Genomic DNA, 15,558 nt, shown 5'->3' with positions numbered 1-15,558 from the left:
CATGTGCAGCGCCCCAAGTGTTCTTGTGTTACACAAATTTCAAGTAGCTCCGATAGAAATCTGAGTTAGCATTTGAAGACTGGTGGTAAAGAGTTTTAAATAGGAAAGACAATCGTGAAGAGACAGAACAGAGAGGGTGAAGGTGGGGGAATAGGAAGGGGACTGAAGAAGTGCGAGAGAGAGAGAGAAAGAAGAAGAAGAAGCAGTGAGAGACAGAGACGTAGAAGAAGAAAAAGTAGTAATGGGGGAAGTGGTGCGTGTCTTTTCTGCAAATCTCCTCTTTCACCTCTGCTCTCCTCCAGCTCTCCAGCCAGGGCCAGCCAAGAGACACTTCACCTCGCACCCGCACACACATGGAGCCAGAGCCAACACACCGAAACACACACTCGGGGAGGAGACGCGCGCTCGCTTGCGTTCTCCCACTCGTGCGCACACTCACACAACTGGCATATGAGTATTTAGCCACCCACTCAGAAAAATAAATGGCAAAAGCACAGACACAAGCGCTTTAACACGCACATAAACTTCAGTGCCGGAGCGCACACACACACACACACACACGCACACACACGTGACACCAGATACATGTACGTATAGACATCCATATGCTCCGTGTGCAACGACCCATCAAAGACAGACATGGAAATAATAACAGTTGAGTGTAACCACACACATACACACACATTCGCGGACTGTGGATAATTCTGCACATATGCATCAAATCACTGCTTCCCAGTCCCACACAATAGTGAGCAGCAATGCATATGCACCACATATGCAACATGCCTGTGCCCCACTGTGTGAAACAACATTTGCACGCACACACACACACACCGCTAGAAGTCGAGTGCGAGCGTGTTAATAGGGAGATTAGCGTGTCCTGTGATCTACGCTGAAGAGGTTAATATCTACCCCACCGCTTGACTCAGACAAAACAAAGCAGAGCGTGTTATTCCACAAATATGTCTGTCATGGTGCCCTGAGAGCTAACAGCATTAACCTTCAACGGTTTAGCGTATTCAGACTGGACAGAGCAGGCTGCACAATCCATCAGTGCAAGAAAAACTAGGAATATGAAAATATAAAAATATGGAAAACCAGAGATAATGGAAGAAAGAAAGAAAGATTAAAATAGAGCTAATAAAGACATACTTAAAAAAATAGGTAGAATATTTAAGGTAAGGGAATTATTATAAGAAGCTAATATATTTGTATATATTTTTTAAAGATAAAGAATAGCTTACAAGTATATGCTAATTATTAATTTGTCATTCTCTTAATGTAATATTTTTATACATTTTAATATATCTTAAAATTGCCAATTTATAAAAATGCATCAAGATTTAATTTCTAATTCTAAGGAACATTTGCAAAAAGCTTTTAAACGAAAATAGTGTCACAAATACGATTTGTTATTGTTGTTTTTAAATTTGTATTTCTCCACTGTGAGAGCCCTGGCTGTGTTCAGATGTGGATATAATAAGAGGCTCCGTGTGGGATGAAGCAGGCAGCACTGAGAGCAGACAGGAGTCAGGCAGGCTGTGGTGCCACTGTACCTCTTCCAGGTCTCGGCCCATAGTCGACCTGTCGCACTTCAAAGGAAGCCGCGTTACAGCACCCTTGCAGAAAGAAAAGGAAGAGGCTGTTTTAGAGATGGTTTTAGACTCAACACATTCTTTCTTTCCTCCCTGAGCCTGGGTGGCAGCACCAGATCCTCAGGTGGAGGCTAAGGCACATTTTTTTTTTTTTTTTACGAGATTTTCTAATCCTTGACTTGTTCCCACGTTCCTCCGACTTGAAGCGCAGAAGACAATAAAAAAAAAAGAAAGAAAAAAAAAAAAAAAAAAGACGCGGCCTCCGGCTCCTGTATTGTGCCGGAAATATCCCTGATGAGCCAATTAGGCTCGCAGTATCGCTTAACTTCGGAGTTTTTTTTTTTTTTTTTTTAAACTTCCAGGGGTCGATATTCATAGCCACCGCATCTACAACAGCGGGTCAATTCTGGCTCCAAATATTATCACTGCGTAAAGCCTGGAAAATAATTAAATTGCCCAACTAATGTTTTTTTTTTTTCCTCCCCCATAAACGCAATTATGACTTCTCGCGGTGTTTTGTAAAAAATGTCTGCCGATCCCCCAACATCAGGAGGCTCAGAAAATAGGAAGTATTTATCGAATCCATTTCATTGATTTCATTTAAATTGCTTGTTGTTTATGCCTCTTCCAGTTGACACTTACGTGGATTATGGAGGCTGTAAATCTCCTGTTATGACTTAGGGAGGAGAAAAAAAAGTTTATTCAAAGATTAAACACATGCTGAGGCCTTTTTTATGAAAGCTGCAAATTATTCTCCTATGGAAATGCATCAGTGTCCTGCGTGGTTCATTTCGTTGGTTTGGAATAAAAAGATATCGCATGTGGTTATCGACGTGCAATCCTGACGCTCCAAACTTTATGACTCATTTTTTTGATTTAGCTTTATTTGACGTCCATCTCTTTAAAATATTTTGAAAGAAGACGTTTCATTGTCTTTAAAGTAACTACACAAAGTAATTTTATCATTAAAATCGAAATATAAAATATATTCAAATGCTTTAAACTCAGCAGCCCATTAGAAAGGAAATGATTCCATTCAGAGATATCAACCGATTCCGAAATGACATTTAGGTAATTTAATAAACGTGAAGACAGAAAAAAAAAAGGATTTAATATCACAATTCATAATTTGATATTTGCTTCACTGTCAAAATTTTCATCGATGTTTTTGCACCGAGAAGATCAGACACCTGCTGGAAACCACAGCTTGTGTTCAGGTGTGAATTTAAAGTAAGAAAACCGCTGCCTTCATGCCAAATTGATATTTCCCATTTCTTAAAAAAAAATCTCGCTTTCTGCGTGTGATTTACAAGGAATTTCAAATGTGTTGCCAAACGCTTTTTGGCTTGGTGATGCTCTTGGACCTCGCCACAGCCGCATCTCTCCTAAACGCACTGCGCACAGTTCTGTTGCGTCTCCATCGATCAGATGCAGCCATAATCTGGCCTATAACAAACGATAAAAAACCGCATCTCTCGTGTCACCTAGTTGATCTTTACGGGAGAGAGGGGAGAATTTGAAACACAAGCCCATAACGCATCTCTCTCCAACACCCCAGGGTGCGCCAGGCTCGGCAAACAGAAAGTCATTATCGGTTAGATTCCAATAAGGCGAGTCTGTCAAGGAACAGGCTTCCTTCGGAGAATTTATGTCATGCCTACTAAACATGGGAAGATGTCTTCTAAGTGGTGCGAGGAAGGATAAATAACAGCGAGTCCCACAGCTGATTATATTGAAACAACGGTGCGCATTTGTAAAAAGGATTGGGGATGCAAACGTGGGGTCCCAGCAGATGCTGAGCGCAGGGGCCCATCCACCTGCTCATACCGGGAGAGGAGGAGAGAAGAGTCGCTGGACTCTACATCACACACATATCTCTTCCGATCCACGCATTCATAGTTTGTCTGATCGTTTACTGAGGGGGAATTACGGAAAACAGAAATTTATGTTGCGCTGATGTGCATGTGATATATCTGATCTCAAATTTTGTTTTTAGTAGGACTGAGTGAAAAGCATAAAAATGACATTTTTTATTATAAGATGCATTAAACAATTTGGAGAAAGCGGCCATAAAATGTGGTATTCCCAGAAGCTGAACCGGGATGTGTTTTTTATCTCAACATATCAGTTTCAGCTTCTCGATTACACCCCTGGGGTTAAAGAAAAGCAAAAATAAAATAAATAAATGCCGACAAAGTGACAGAATAAGTTTTTCATCGTGTCCAACACTGAGCCGCGGCAAAGCTGTTGCGCAAGGCGGCCTGGGTGCGTAACAGCATGTGCATGGTACGGAGAGCCTGCAGGTCCCCCTATGATTAACTGCAACCTAACAACCATCCGCTATCTTTACTGTCTCCCCCTCACACTCATGCGCGCGAACGGACACACGCACACAAACACAAGCGCGCGCGCACACACACACACACACTTCCACAAAACTGGACTCACATTCCTCTTCCCTTTCCCTGTTCTGCACGTATCCAACACTTGATTTCTTTAAAATAACTGCCTCCTTCCAACTTTTTTTGTCTGCACTGAAAAAAAAAATAAGAGCTTTACAGAACACACGCGATAAATTGCGAGACATGTCGGGAGGAAAATGTGGACTTTCCTCATGCCGGGGCAGTTTATCCGTTCTCATCATTACTTTTCCAGCCGAGCCCGTGGTTCGTTCGCGGCTCCTCTGCTGTTCTGCAGCCGCGCATGGGGCTTCCTGCTTCGGCCACATGAAGTCAATTAGCCGGTCCCAGAGGGGAGCCCCCTTCCCGAGCCTTTATCGCCACTGAGGTTACCAAAACACGGCTATTGCTTGCTTTTAAACTCCACACCGCCACACCAATTACGGAGACCTGAGCATGGATGTAACGAGTCCGGACAAGAGGGCAGAGCCGTCAAATGGTCACACAAGTCAGTTATTTGCTATTGTTTAAATCTTCTACTAAAATGTGTGTTTTTAAAACATGCTGGTTTTGCTCGTTGGAGTGAACACATCACGTTTTGTAAAATTAAAAGGAACACACACTTTCTCTTTGAGGAATACTTTCAAGCCTGGTGTGTGTGTGTGTGTGTGTGTGTGTAAATGACATAAAAACACACAAATTTGATAAAGGGAGGGGCAGTTGCAAAAAAATAAAAATAAAAATAAAAAATCCTGGTGCAAATGAGGATTCTTAATTAAAAATATCACAAACAAACCTACCCAGTAAATTACATACACACACAAGCACTCTTTTGGACCAAGAGTTGGTAAATATTTACAACAGCAAGCGTGTCAAACACACACCAAGAGAAGGAAAATAAAACTTTGTCCGCACAGAACGAAAATGTGGGAAGAGAAGGAGAGGGGAGGCAGAGATGGAGAGGAGGAAGCGGTGAGTCTGAGCTGACATACCTGCTGGGACATTCTGTAGAGGAGGTTGCTGTCAGTGCTCTGCTGCTGCCATGTCCCCATGAAGCCCGGCTGCTCAGCACTAGGCGGTCTGGTGCTGAACTGCATGGAGCTTTCGCCTGCTCCCTCAGCGCTGCTGCTAACGATGCTAATGCCACCCAGACCACTGCTGCTGCTGCTGCTGCTGCTGCTGCTGCTACTGTTGCTACTGGAGGGGATGCTCGTGCAAACGCCAGCTGTGCCGGTGGGTCCGTTAGCCTTAGCTGGAGGTGGCCTGGGCGGCTCTTGGTCTCTGCTGGGCTCTGGTGGGACTGTGTCACACTCACTGCCTTTCACATCCAACTCTGCCTCCTTGGACTTAGACAGAGAGAGAGGGAGGGAGGGCAGGAGGGATGTGGGAGTGTGAAGGAGGAGAGAAGAAAAAGAAGTCAGTGAAGGTGGGTTCTTTCGGGGTCGCCTTTTTTTTTTTTCTCGTCTTGCGTGGGTCCTCCTTTTCAAGGAGGATAACGGGGAGAGGTGAGGTGAGGGAGTGGACGTGTGTGTGTGTGTGAGAGAGAGAGAGAGAGAGAGAGAGAGAGAGGATTCTTAGCTGTGGGCGAGCAGTGTGTGTGGAGTTAATTCTCATGAAGAGAGAGAGAAAGGAGGGCTTGTGGTGAATTTCCTCGGGGGCCTCGTCTTGGACAGGGGGAGATGAGCGGAACACTGGAGGTGAGGAGGGATGGGGAGAAGGATGGAGGGTGAGGAGGGTGGGGGGGCTGATGATAAGGTGAACAAGAGTTGAGTTAAACAAAAGAAGAGGGAGGTTATGGGAATTAGTGAGGAGGGGTGCATGTTGTTGCCCGTGGTCTCAGATTTTGCTGTAATCCATCTGTCAGTCACTTTGCACTTGGACATGGACTCAAAACAAACACCTCCACATGCAAATACACACAGTGGAACGCATGTTTACGTGCATGCATGCATTCTCATGTTCAAAAGCATGCGGCATTGAGATATACAAAAAAAAAAAGTAGGAAAGAAAAAGTTAAACAACCTGGAAACGGCCATCTGCACACATGCGCACAGGAGGATGGAAATAAATCTGAGTTTGTGAAGTTATTAAATTGTTTCCCGTAATAATCAAATTTAGTTTGAAATAAAGAAACCGCTTACTACACTGCAGCCCAAACACAGCTAACTAAATGTGAAACTGAAAAATGACAGCATCACACCAAAAAAAAAAAAATAAATCACAGCCAAAAATCAAAATCAAAAAAAGTCCCATAAAAGCAAACAGTCATCCAGTAAAACGCATGGATTTCTCTTACCATCAATTCTGTGCCTGTCCCAGCAAAGTGAAGATGAGGTGTGGGAGTGAGCCACCAGCTATCCAGCTCTCCTTGCCTCCCGCTCCTCTCTCTCTCCCTCTCCTTTTCTCTCTCTCTCTCTCTGTCTGTGATTGTGTCCCTCTCTCTACGTCCGTGCCGCCGCCTGTCCTCTCTCTTCTCCTCTCCCCTTGCCTGTCTCTCTCTCTCTCTTTCTCTCTCTCCCTGACTCCTCTGTACTCCGCCGCAGCCACGGAGGAACTGAACTGAGCGCCTGAGCATGTGTGTGTGCGAGAGCATGCGAGAGCGAGCGAGTGAGAGAGACGGCGACTCACTGAGGGTCTGTGTGTGAGTGTGAGAGAGGGAGAGAGAGGGAGAGAGCGAGAGTGTGTGTGTGTGTGTGTGAGGCCAGTGCAGGCTCAACTGAGTCAACTGTGCCGCTCCACTCTGAGATGCTCAATGACATCGCACTGCACACTTCTTCACACACGCACACACACACACACACACCGAGACACACACATACACTCCTCCTCTGCTAGGGGCAGGAAGGTGGGGGCAAGCGCCATCACAGAGCGGGGAGAAAGAGGGGGGAGCGTTTGTCCCCCTGCCTTATTACCATTTGCGCTGCGAGCGGCCGGCACGTCTCAGAGCAACTTAGTTCTCCTGTGGGACCGTCCTGCCACACACACACAGACAAACACACACACAGTGCTTAGCAAAGGAGCTCAGTTTCTGCCTTAAATTTGAAAATGCACCACTGTTTCAAACTCAAGTGTTTCTTTGTTTAAAAATGAAAAAGGTTCACAAGCTGCAAAAATGCTCTTTTATCACAGCTGATTATCATCTTTCTTGTCAGTAGGACACTTATTTTTTTTAAAAAGCAAGCAATTATAAACAACAACAACAACAACAATGGAAAAAAATAAATCAATGGACTCGTTATATCCCTGAAAACTCTGCGTGTCTTTGTTTGATTTTCGCCCACTCTAATGAAGGACTAATGGAACGCAAGCAATCTGCCACCAGCGAGCACACGAACGCGCGCACACACACTCGCTCCCTCCCTCACTCGCAGGCACCTCCTCTCCGCTCTCCTGCTCCGCGGAGGCTCTCGGATTTTAATTAAGAAAAAAATGAGGAAGAGGTTCCATTTTAGCCAAATTGGTCCCCACAGCAGCCAAGGTGAGGGAATAAAATGAGGGATGGAGGAGTAAAGGGAGGCGCACGCGGAGAAAAAGACACACAGGAGGATAAAACAGAAAGAGAGAAATGAGATCTATGATTCCTTTGACATGGCACAGGACACATCTCAAACAATGAAGACAGCCCCCACCCCTCACTCCCTCTCCCACCCCTCTTTCCTTTCCTTTCCTTTTCCCCTTTACTTTAAATCTCCCCTCTTGTCCTACTCCCCACTATCATTAGAGAAATGACAGACCAGGTGCCTCGGTCCGCAGCAAGAGGGAGATGTCACAGTGATCTTCCCACCGCAAAGAGGAACAAAAGAGAAAGAGACAGAACTTCTTTCCTCTGCCACATTAAATGGCTTCTGATATATATAAGTCACTTCAAATTTTGTGGCAAATTGCTGTAGACAGCTGCTTGGTTCGTCTGTTAAAAGCCTTTTGTACCCTGTACTAATGGCAGTACACTGTTAACCTTTGCTGAGATTATCTCACCGGTCGTTACTGTTATGTACAAGGGATTTCTGCTTGCGGAGAGGAAAAGTGTACAGTGTGTCTTAACGCCCTGACTATGTGCAGTTGTGTCTTTTGTCTCAAGCTCAATTTGCACCCTCGCTCCCTTCCGTCCTCACCCTGCGCTTTTTGTCTCTTGCAATTTTTTCGCTCCACTTCCACGTTGGCCACATCACCTTCCCTTTTCTATTCTTTTCCTCATTCATCTTCTGCATAGTGGCCCGTGTCTTGTCAGTAGCCACAAGCAGCGTTGTCGTAATAGCCATAATGTGTCACCTTTTGTCCGCGTACCAGCGGCTCCGCTCTTAACAACATATTGAAAAGGTAATGCACGAGGCTTAGGCTAATTATATTAAGTGACAATTTAGCCGCCAAGGTTCCTTTTTGCTTTCCAGACCCCCCCCCCCCCCCTTTCTCTCTGTTGCTCTCTCTCTCTCTCCCTCCCTCCCTCTCGTCTGTAAATGTGCTAGTCTGTGGGTTTTTTCGAGTGGCACTCAGTGTTTCAAGTCAAGCTGGTGGCTCAGCTTCTGACCTGGCTGGTTAATGGCTGTTATTTGTGGGAGGGAGGAGTGGACTCTGCCAATACTGCTCACTCTTCCTCCATGTTTCTCCCCTCTTTTTTTTCTCCCCCCTTCCCCCCCTTTGCCTCTGCTGATAGGTAATGGCCTTGATGACAGCGGAAACAAAAAAAGTGGTGCAGGAGCGAAAATACGGGGATGGAGAAATTTGGGTGGGAAAAGGAAATGGGAGGATAAAAACAATCTGTAGAAGCAGGAAAGGGTAGAAGAAGAAAAAAAAAGGATACTGGAGATCCTCAGGCTCCTTTATTAAAACTATTATTGTGCAGGACTTGAGAATTCCCCCTGGGGCAGGGGTCCATGTCGAAGCCCATATAATTAACTAGAGGCTCAGCTACGGATCAATTACCAGACAAGCAAGTGATAGCCGAATCAATGGAAGATCATCAGGCTCGTTATCAGTGTTGCAACTCATTAGAGGAAAAGTGAGGTAGAGAAAGAGGCAGAGTAAAAAAAAAAATAAAAAAGGAGGAGGGGGGCAAAGATGGAGAGTGAGACAGGAGGAGAGGCCAGCGTTGGTGGCAGTGTGTTAGTAGCCCAGAGGCTGATGGGTGTGTGTGTGCGTGTGTGATGTATTCCACCTTCGTTGCCACTGACGGGTGACAGGGGGAGCCCTGTACGTTGAATGCAGCCTGCTCTGTAGCAACAATCACTGAGGCTTGTATTGATCGATACTAGTGTGTGTGCGCATGAGGTTAAAGCTCTGCCACGGCATCCTTATTCCCAAGCGGCTCTCACCCTCAGTCCGGGGTACATTTCCACAATCTGAGGCGTCAGAACGGGACGAAGAGTGACAGGGCTGAGCTTGTAATTAGAATGGGGGTGAAACCGCATCCAAAAATTATGTAAGTAAGTTTTTAATAAGGGCCAATATATATTGTTAAAAAAAAAAAAAGTTGAAAAAAAGGCTCATTTTTGACAAATTTACAGCCTGCAGACGGCAACATGAGACTTTTTATTTTCTATAGCGCCGCTCGACATGTTTGACCCACGAAAACAAACGCAGAGCTTGTGACACATTCATGAGCATGTGAGAGGCGTCCACGACTGGAAAAGTTATCGTTTGGGAGGCACGATGGTTCCATCATGTGTGATCTTGTTGTGCGTAAGCAACTGTTTAATTAACATAAGCAATAACTGATAATTTGATTAAGATCGCACATGCTGTTTGAATTTATTCTTCGGATTTTCATCTTAGACTTGATATATTATTATTCCTTCATACTTTTATTCTCATTCTCAGCCTTGAGAAATAGAAAACATCAGATAATGATGGGTTTAGGATAGTTTTAGTCTCCTAGCATCTTATCGGACGATCAAATTCTGGTCATCAGGAGACAGAGTCTGCACTCCTGACATCCACCATCCCTAAATGGACCCTGAGCCCGGCGGTCGAGCTGATGCCGTTTTAGATAACACAAATGACAACCGTGCATTTATCCGTTCAATCATTTCAGTCTCCTGTTTGCATTCTCCTCTTCTTACTTTCTTCATTTTAACATTTCACGTATTTGTTTTATGGCTTCCACATCGAACATTGCAAAATAAAAGCTTATGGAGAACGGCAGGTAAAAGCGGCGCACGCAAAGTAGAAGTGAGCTTTAAAACATTCTTGGACTTTTTGTCCTGTAACTGTACTGCAACAAGGCACCCTCCATCACTAAGCCTCCATTATTATATACCCATCAAACCTCTCAGCACTCCCTGTTTGTTTCCCAAACACTGACATCTAATGGGTCAAATAGCCCAGAAATTGGGCACGACAGCACTGAGCTGTTAGAACAGTCTCAAGAGAACCAATTCACCTTTTTGTGCTCTTGAGTCTTGAGAGGCAAAGTACCTTGCTTTTCATTTTCCGTGCAAAGTGAGAAAACCTGTTCAGGCAAACAACAGTGAGCACGAATCAGTTGCAGAGGTCATCAAATAGTCATAATTATGATGCTTCACTGCTGTGTTATTTTTCTGTGTTTTGTGTGTTTTTTTTGAGAACGTTGGGGTGGAGGGGTGGGGTGGGGTGGGGGGGTATTGTATACAGTAGAAAGAGGTCAAATGGGAGGACAGAAGCAGAGGGCAGATAGAGGAAAGTGGAGCAACGTAATTTGTGTCGGTGATTATGTGCCGCAGAAACAAAGGTTGATTCGTTGCTAAGGAGGACGATGGTGAGACGGTGGCTCTTTTCAGGTTGTCACGTGAAAGCAGCATCTAGAGTTCACCCCGTCAGCTGTTTAGTCATTCCAAACTTTTTTTTTCCCCCCAGATTGAAAGCGTCTCGTTTCACTCCAGGTCAAATTAAACAAAGGGAAAATGAAAATAACCACGGTTAAGCACTGGTGGGAAGTGGCGTTTCCAAAAAAGTGAGTGCAGCCTCCGTGCAGTACACTAGAGACCGAAGCCGGAGCACATGGCTGAGGGCTGGTACTGTCGGTGACCTGATTTATGGTCATAGTGTGTGTGCATGTGACAAGGAGCGGCATGTCGATCAGATGGCACAGGGATAGAACTGTCACTGTTCTACTACCACTACGGGGCCACAAGACATCATATGACACCGACAATAACAGCCCTCCACTTGTGATAGTGGAAGAGAGGGAGACGAGGAGAAAGACGGAGAGAGAGGCAGACAAGGGCACTGAAAGGTCTGAGAGAAACCAGAGAGAGCCACATGATTGCCCGTGTCACTGATCACAGCAATCTAAGCTCCTCTAATAAGTGCACCTTTGTGAAAAAACAAGAGGAAAGTGATGCCAGCGGAGCGTCTCCGCCGAGTCTTATGAGTTATTTACAAATTTCAGCCGTGTTTGTCGGCAATATGCAATGGCGAAAGGTTAACTGCTGAGAGCGTAATCGGCGATAATGCCTGTTTGGCAATTTGTGACCTAATGACACGAGTTATGCACAAAAGCAATCCACATGCTAGTTGTTTCTTCAAGAAGGGGAGGCTCCAATCACGGGGTCAGGAGACAAAACTACAATTTTATCAGCAGCCCCACACACACACACACACACGCACACACACTCTCAGCACTCATACACACGTTCACCTCTGGCCCTGCAGGCACCGAGCTGACCAGACTGTTGTTCTTCTCACTGAATTACAGCAAACTGTTGGCCTCCACTTTCCCTTTTCTGTACAACATTTTCACCCCAGTACACACACAGTGCACATAGACACATAACACTTACTGGATTTGTGTGGAGTAAACACACCACTGTCTGTTACCCCAAAAATATACTATATTCATACAAACATCTATATATTTTTAGGTTAGCAGGGCTGGTAATTACTTTTATTATTTATGAATCTACCAAGTATCTCATGATTTAGGCTATGGCGGGTAACCTCTGGGGGAGCAATTGATAAAAATTGTGGACTGGGCTGACTCACCTGAATTTTAAGGTGATATGATCAAATTACTTATTTTGTTCAGCCAACAGTCCAAACCCAAGACTGGTTAATATCCAGGTTTTTTACTTTGTTTCTTACATTGTCACTTTCTGACACACAATTAATTGATTTATCTGTTTATTGTTGCAGCTTTAACACAAAAAGAATTCCTTTTATGGCTTTATTTTTTGATTGTTATCAGTGGAGAGAGACAGGGCGTAGTGAGGCGAGAGAGCAGTGACATGCAGCAAAGGCTGCAGGCCGTCGTTGTTCGCCGAAAAGAAATCCTTTAAGGTTTTTCAAGAATATACTTTACTCAGGAGGAAGCGAGACAAGCAGATTTCCTGTGTGCAAACTGATAACCGAATTTTCTAAGAATCTCTTTCCTCCCGTGCTTGGATCCATTATCCATAGTTTACAGAGCTTTTCCTGTGGAGAATGGTTCCGACTGAAGTCTGACCCCAGATGCATTGACCTCCACTGCATCTAAAGACGTTCATGTGAGGCAGGACTTGATGGGTCTGTAGATTTAATGCAGAGAAGGTAAACTTATGCGTCCCTTTTGTGGTTGTATTGTACATTGTGGTGCAAATAAGTAAGCTTTATATGTAAGTTTGTGTTGGATCAAAGTACGAGCTGAGAGGTGTGGGAGGATCAAGAGTTGCATCATTTGCTTAATGGGTAGTTTCATGGTATTTCACAGATGTGTAAATTGGTGCACTCTGAGTCCACCCTTCTCAATGTGCTCCCTCTTCTTTCCTTCTCTTTGCTCCACGCTCATCCACACTCACACTTGGATAATTCTCTCCTAATCATCTCTAGCCCTTCGCCTCCTCCTCCTCCACCCTCATTTACTTCCCTCATGTCTCCCACCCCTTCCACTCTCTCCTCACCTCATCAGACAGGCCTCCGCCTCACCCCTCCGCCGCCTCCCATCCCCTCAGTCCTGTCCTCTCTCACTGACCCGTGCTCCCCCCCAGTCACAGGGCCTTGTGTCTCTACCTGCCAGGCTCCCTGACAGGCCCACGTCCCCCCTCACCCCATGAGAGGAGACCGCCTGCCCATCCGGAACGCTGCCGTGGCAACCCTGCCAGCGCCCCCATTTTACACCCCACCCCCTCCGACAACCCGATCTCCACCGAACCCAACGCTGAGAGTTTGACGAAGTCCTTCTACGCGGTGTCTTCCTTCTCTTCTTATCTCCTCTCGGTGCAAACTTTCTATCTCTCATTATTCTGTTTTTCCCCCTTCCTCTCTCTGCCTCATAACCATTCGCTCTTTTCCCTGCTGACCTGACTAATATGTCTTTACCTCTTTTAGCTTTCTGCTCCCTCTGACACTCACTGGAACACTTTCTCCTTTTGCCGAGGCCCAGATAAAAGAAAGTTTAGCGTCGGTGGTTGTTACCGTGACCTTCATAACTGTTTGCTTGAGGATTGCTGTTTGTGTTGTTCAGAGAAAATACTGACCAGAGAAGCCTGAGAAAAGGCTTTTTTTAATAATAATAATAATAAAAAAAAGCAGGATTTTGGATAATATTTAAGAAATAAATCATTGTATGTATTACCTAAATATTACCTCAGATATCTTTAGAGTAGAGAGTAGAAGCTGGCTCCGACACACTATTTCATTTTTTGGTTTCCTAAATCCCAACTCCCGTTTTCCCACACCTGCATCTGCATACGATTAGTGAAGCGCAGTATGGGTGAAGGTCTTGCAAGACACCAAAATATTTCTGACAACAACAACTGTGCTTACATTAAAAGAAAAATGGGGGCTTGTTACGGGGATATATGTTGTGCAAAGAGATCTCCGCAACGTTAGAAGTCACACGCAGTGTTCTTTAATTGGCTCTTTCTTGTGGTTAACAAAATACAACAAACAAAGAAGGTCTTCATCATGCTGTGGCGAGGTCTCCACCTTGTTTTCTAGTGAGCTGTGATATAAGACTATTGCAAAAGTTTCTCATAATCTATCTGTACTTCACCGGGATTGTATTTGGAGAAATCAGTAAGAAATGAGTCAAGTTCAGTCGAATGGTTCAAATGGGGATTTGTCAGCGTAACGCTTTCGTCTGGGTATGACTTTCTGCCCAAATGTGTTTTGAGACAAGTCATCAGTTACCAGCTGTGCATCTGCTCAGTGGTGATGTAGTGAAGTAATGGGAATCACGCATTATGCCGGTTAACCTTTGTGAGTAACAGGGAAGTCCACGTCTGCTTTTGATGTAAAAAATAAAAAGAAAAAAAAAAGAAAAATCAATGACTTCACAAAAGCTGAGATCTGGTCCAAAACGGCTGCGTACCATCTGAAAACTCCCAGCAAACAAACGCTGAGCTGGGAACAAAAAAACATGTGGGTTACATTAGCCAGGAGAGTCTTTATTTATGGCGCACACATGACAAGGAACATAACCGCTAACACCGCGACAAACACACAAACACTTGTGATTCTTCTCGCCAAAAAAAACTCCCAAATAAATGTCACACAAATCATCCTGTGGTACTGAAACCATTCAGCAAACAAGCAACAAAGTTTTGGTTTGGGATTTCACTTCCGAGGACGGAGAATTTTAGTGGAAGACAAAGTTTAGGTTCAATTCTTGCTCCCTGCACATCCTTCCGCTTCTCTCTTTTTTTTTTTTTCTCCAGCTGCATGTGTCAAGAAAAGTCAGAAGTGCAGCTTCAAAAGTAATAAATATATATATATTTTTAATTCTACATTCTGCTCCAGCCAAACGATCAGGGCATTAAAAAGTTGTTTAGTAGCTTATTTTCCAATGAACCCATGGAGAGGTTTAATGCCCATCGCTGACCTCCCTTCCTCCCGAAGACTTGTAACTGAATACTATCGAACAGACCGAGCAAAAATCAGCTCTGTGACTGAAGAAAGAGGAAAAAAAAATATGAAGGAACGATTATTATTCCAACATCAGGTTTCAATTACAAGAGGGGGTTAAGTGAACATCAAGTCATATTAAAGTATATAGGAGGCCACTGGCACTGGGAGACTTTGTTGAAAGCTCTTGTGTATTAACACACATTCTTACACGTGGCCAAGTTACATTATTTGATTATTACGACCGTAGCCACAGGTCTGGCGTGCAAGCTCCGAGTTCCTGCTCTCACTTAGAACCACTTCCGCAAAGAACAAGAACCTATTAGTCTGGAAAAACTTGATGAGGGAGAGAGGCAGAGAGAAAAGATGTCCTGTCTACATCTGGCATGCACGGAGGCCTGAAACCCAGCTGTGGGCGCGAATGTGTGTGTAGTTGGATAGTTAGGCGTGGGCGCGTATTCCATATCCGCGTCTGTGTTGCATTGCTTTAAAGCATAAGAAATATAGTACGGCTTTATTGACACAATGGACGTAAGGCTATGTGTAATGAACCTGCATTATAATAATTATTAGTGTGCACATTAAAGTTGAGATTAAACATGAGTGTCCTCCGGTCACACAAATATCCCCTGGAGCTCCTTTAACGCTTGTCTCTTTCATAGTGTTTATATTCACTCCGCTGTCCGACTCTCTCTCTCGTGCAGTCAGTCTTTCCCACTTTGTCCTCACACACCACCACACCAGATTCTGTCACCTGTCTCTGCTTGTTC

At 44.6% G+C, this 15,558-nt stretch overlaps 1 protein-coding gene across 1 annotated transcript in view; it reads right to left on the bottom strand.

The window, feature by feature from the left end:
• Positions 1 to 15,558, bottom strand: part of bnc2 (basonuclin zinc finger protein 2) — a 152,826-nt gene that overhangs the window by 78,604 nt on the left and 58,664 nt on the right. Inside the window, exon 2 of the mRNA XM_084559624.1 lies at positions 4,987 to 5,340. Within this exon, the coding sequence (XP_084415750.1) occupies positions 4,987 to 5,340 (354 nt within the window). The remainder of the gene's footprint in view (positions 1 to 4,986; positions 5,341 to 15,558) is intronic.

This window comes from Chelon labrosus (genome assembly GCF_963514085.1).
Source record: "Chelon labrosus genome assembly, chromosome: 2".
Classification (NCBI taxonomy): domain Eukaryota; kingdom Metazoa; phylum Chordata; class Actinopteri; order Mugiliformes; family Mugilidae; genus Chelon; species Chelon labrosus.
This window is presented reverse-complemented; position numbering and strand designations above follow the sequence as displayed.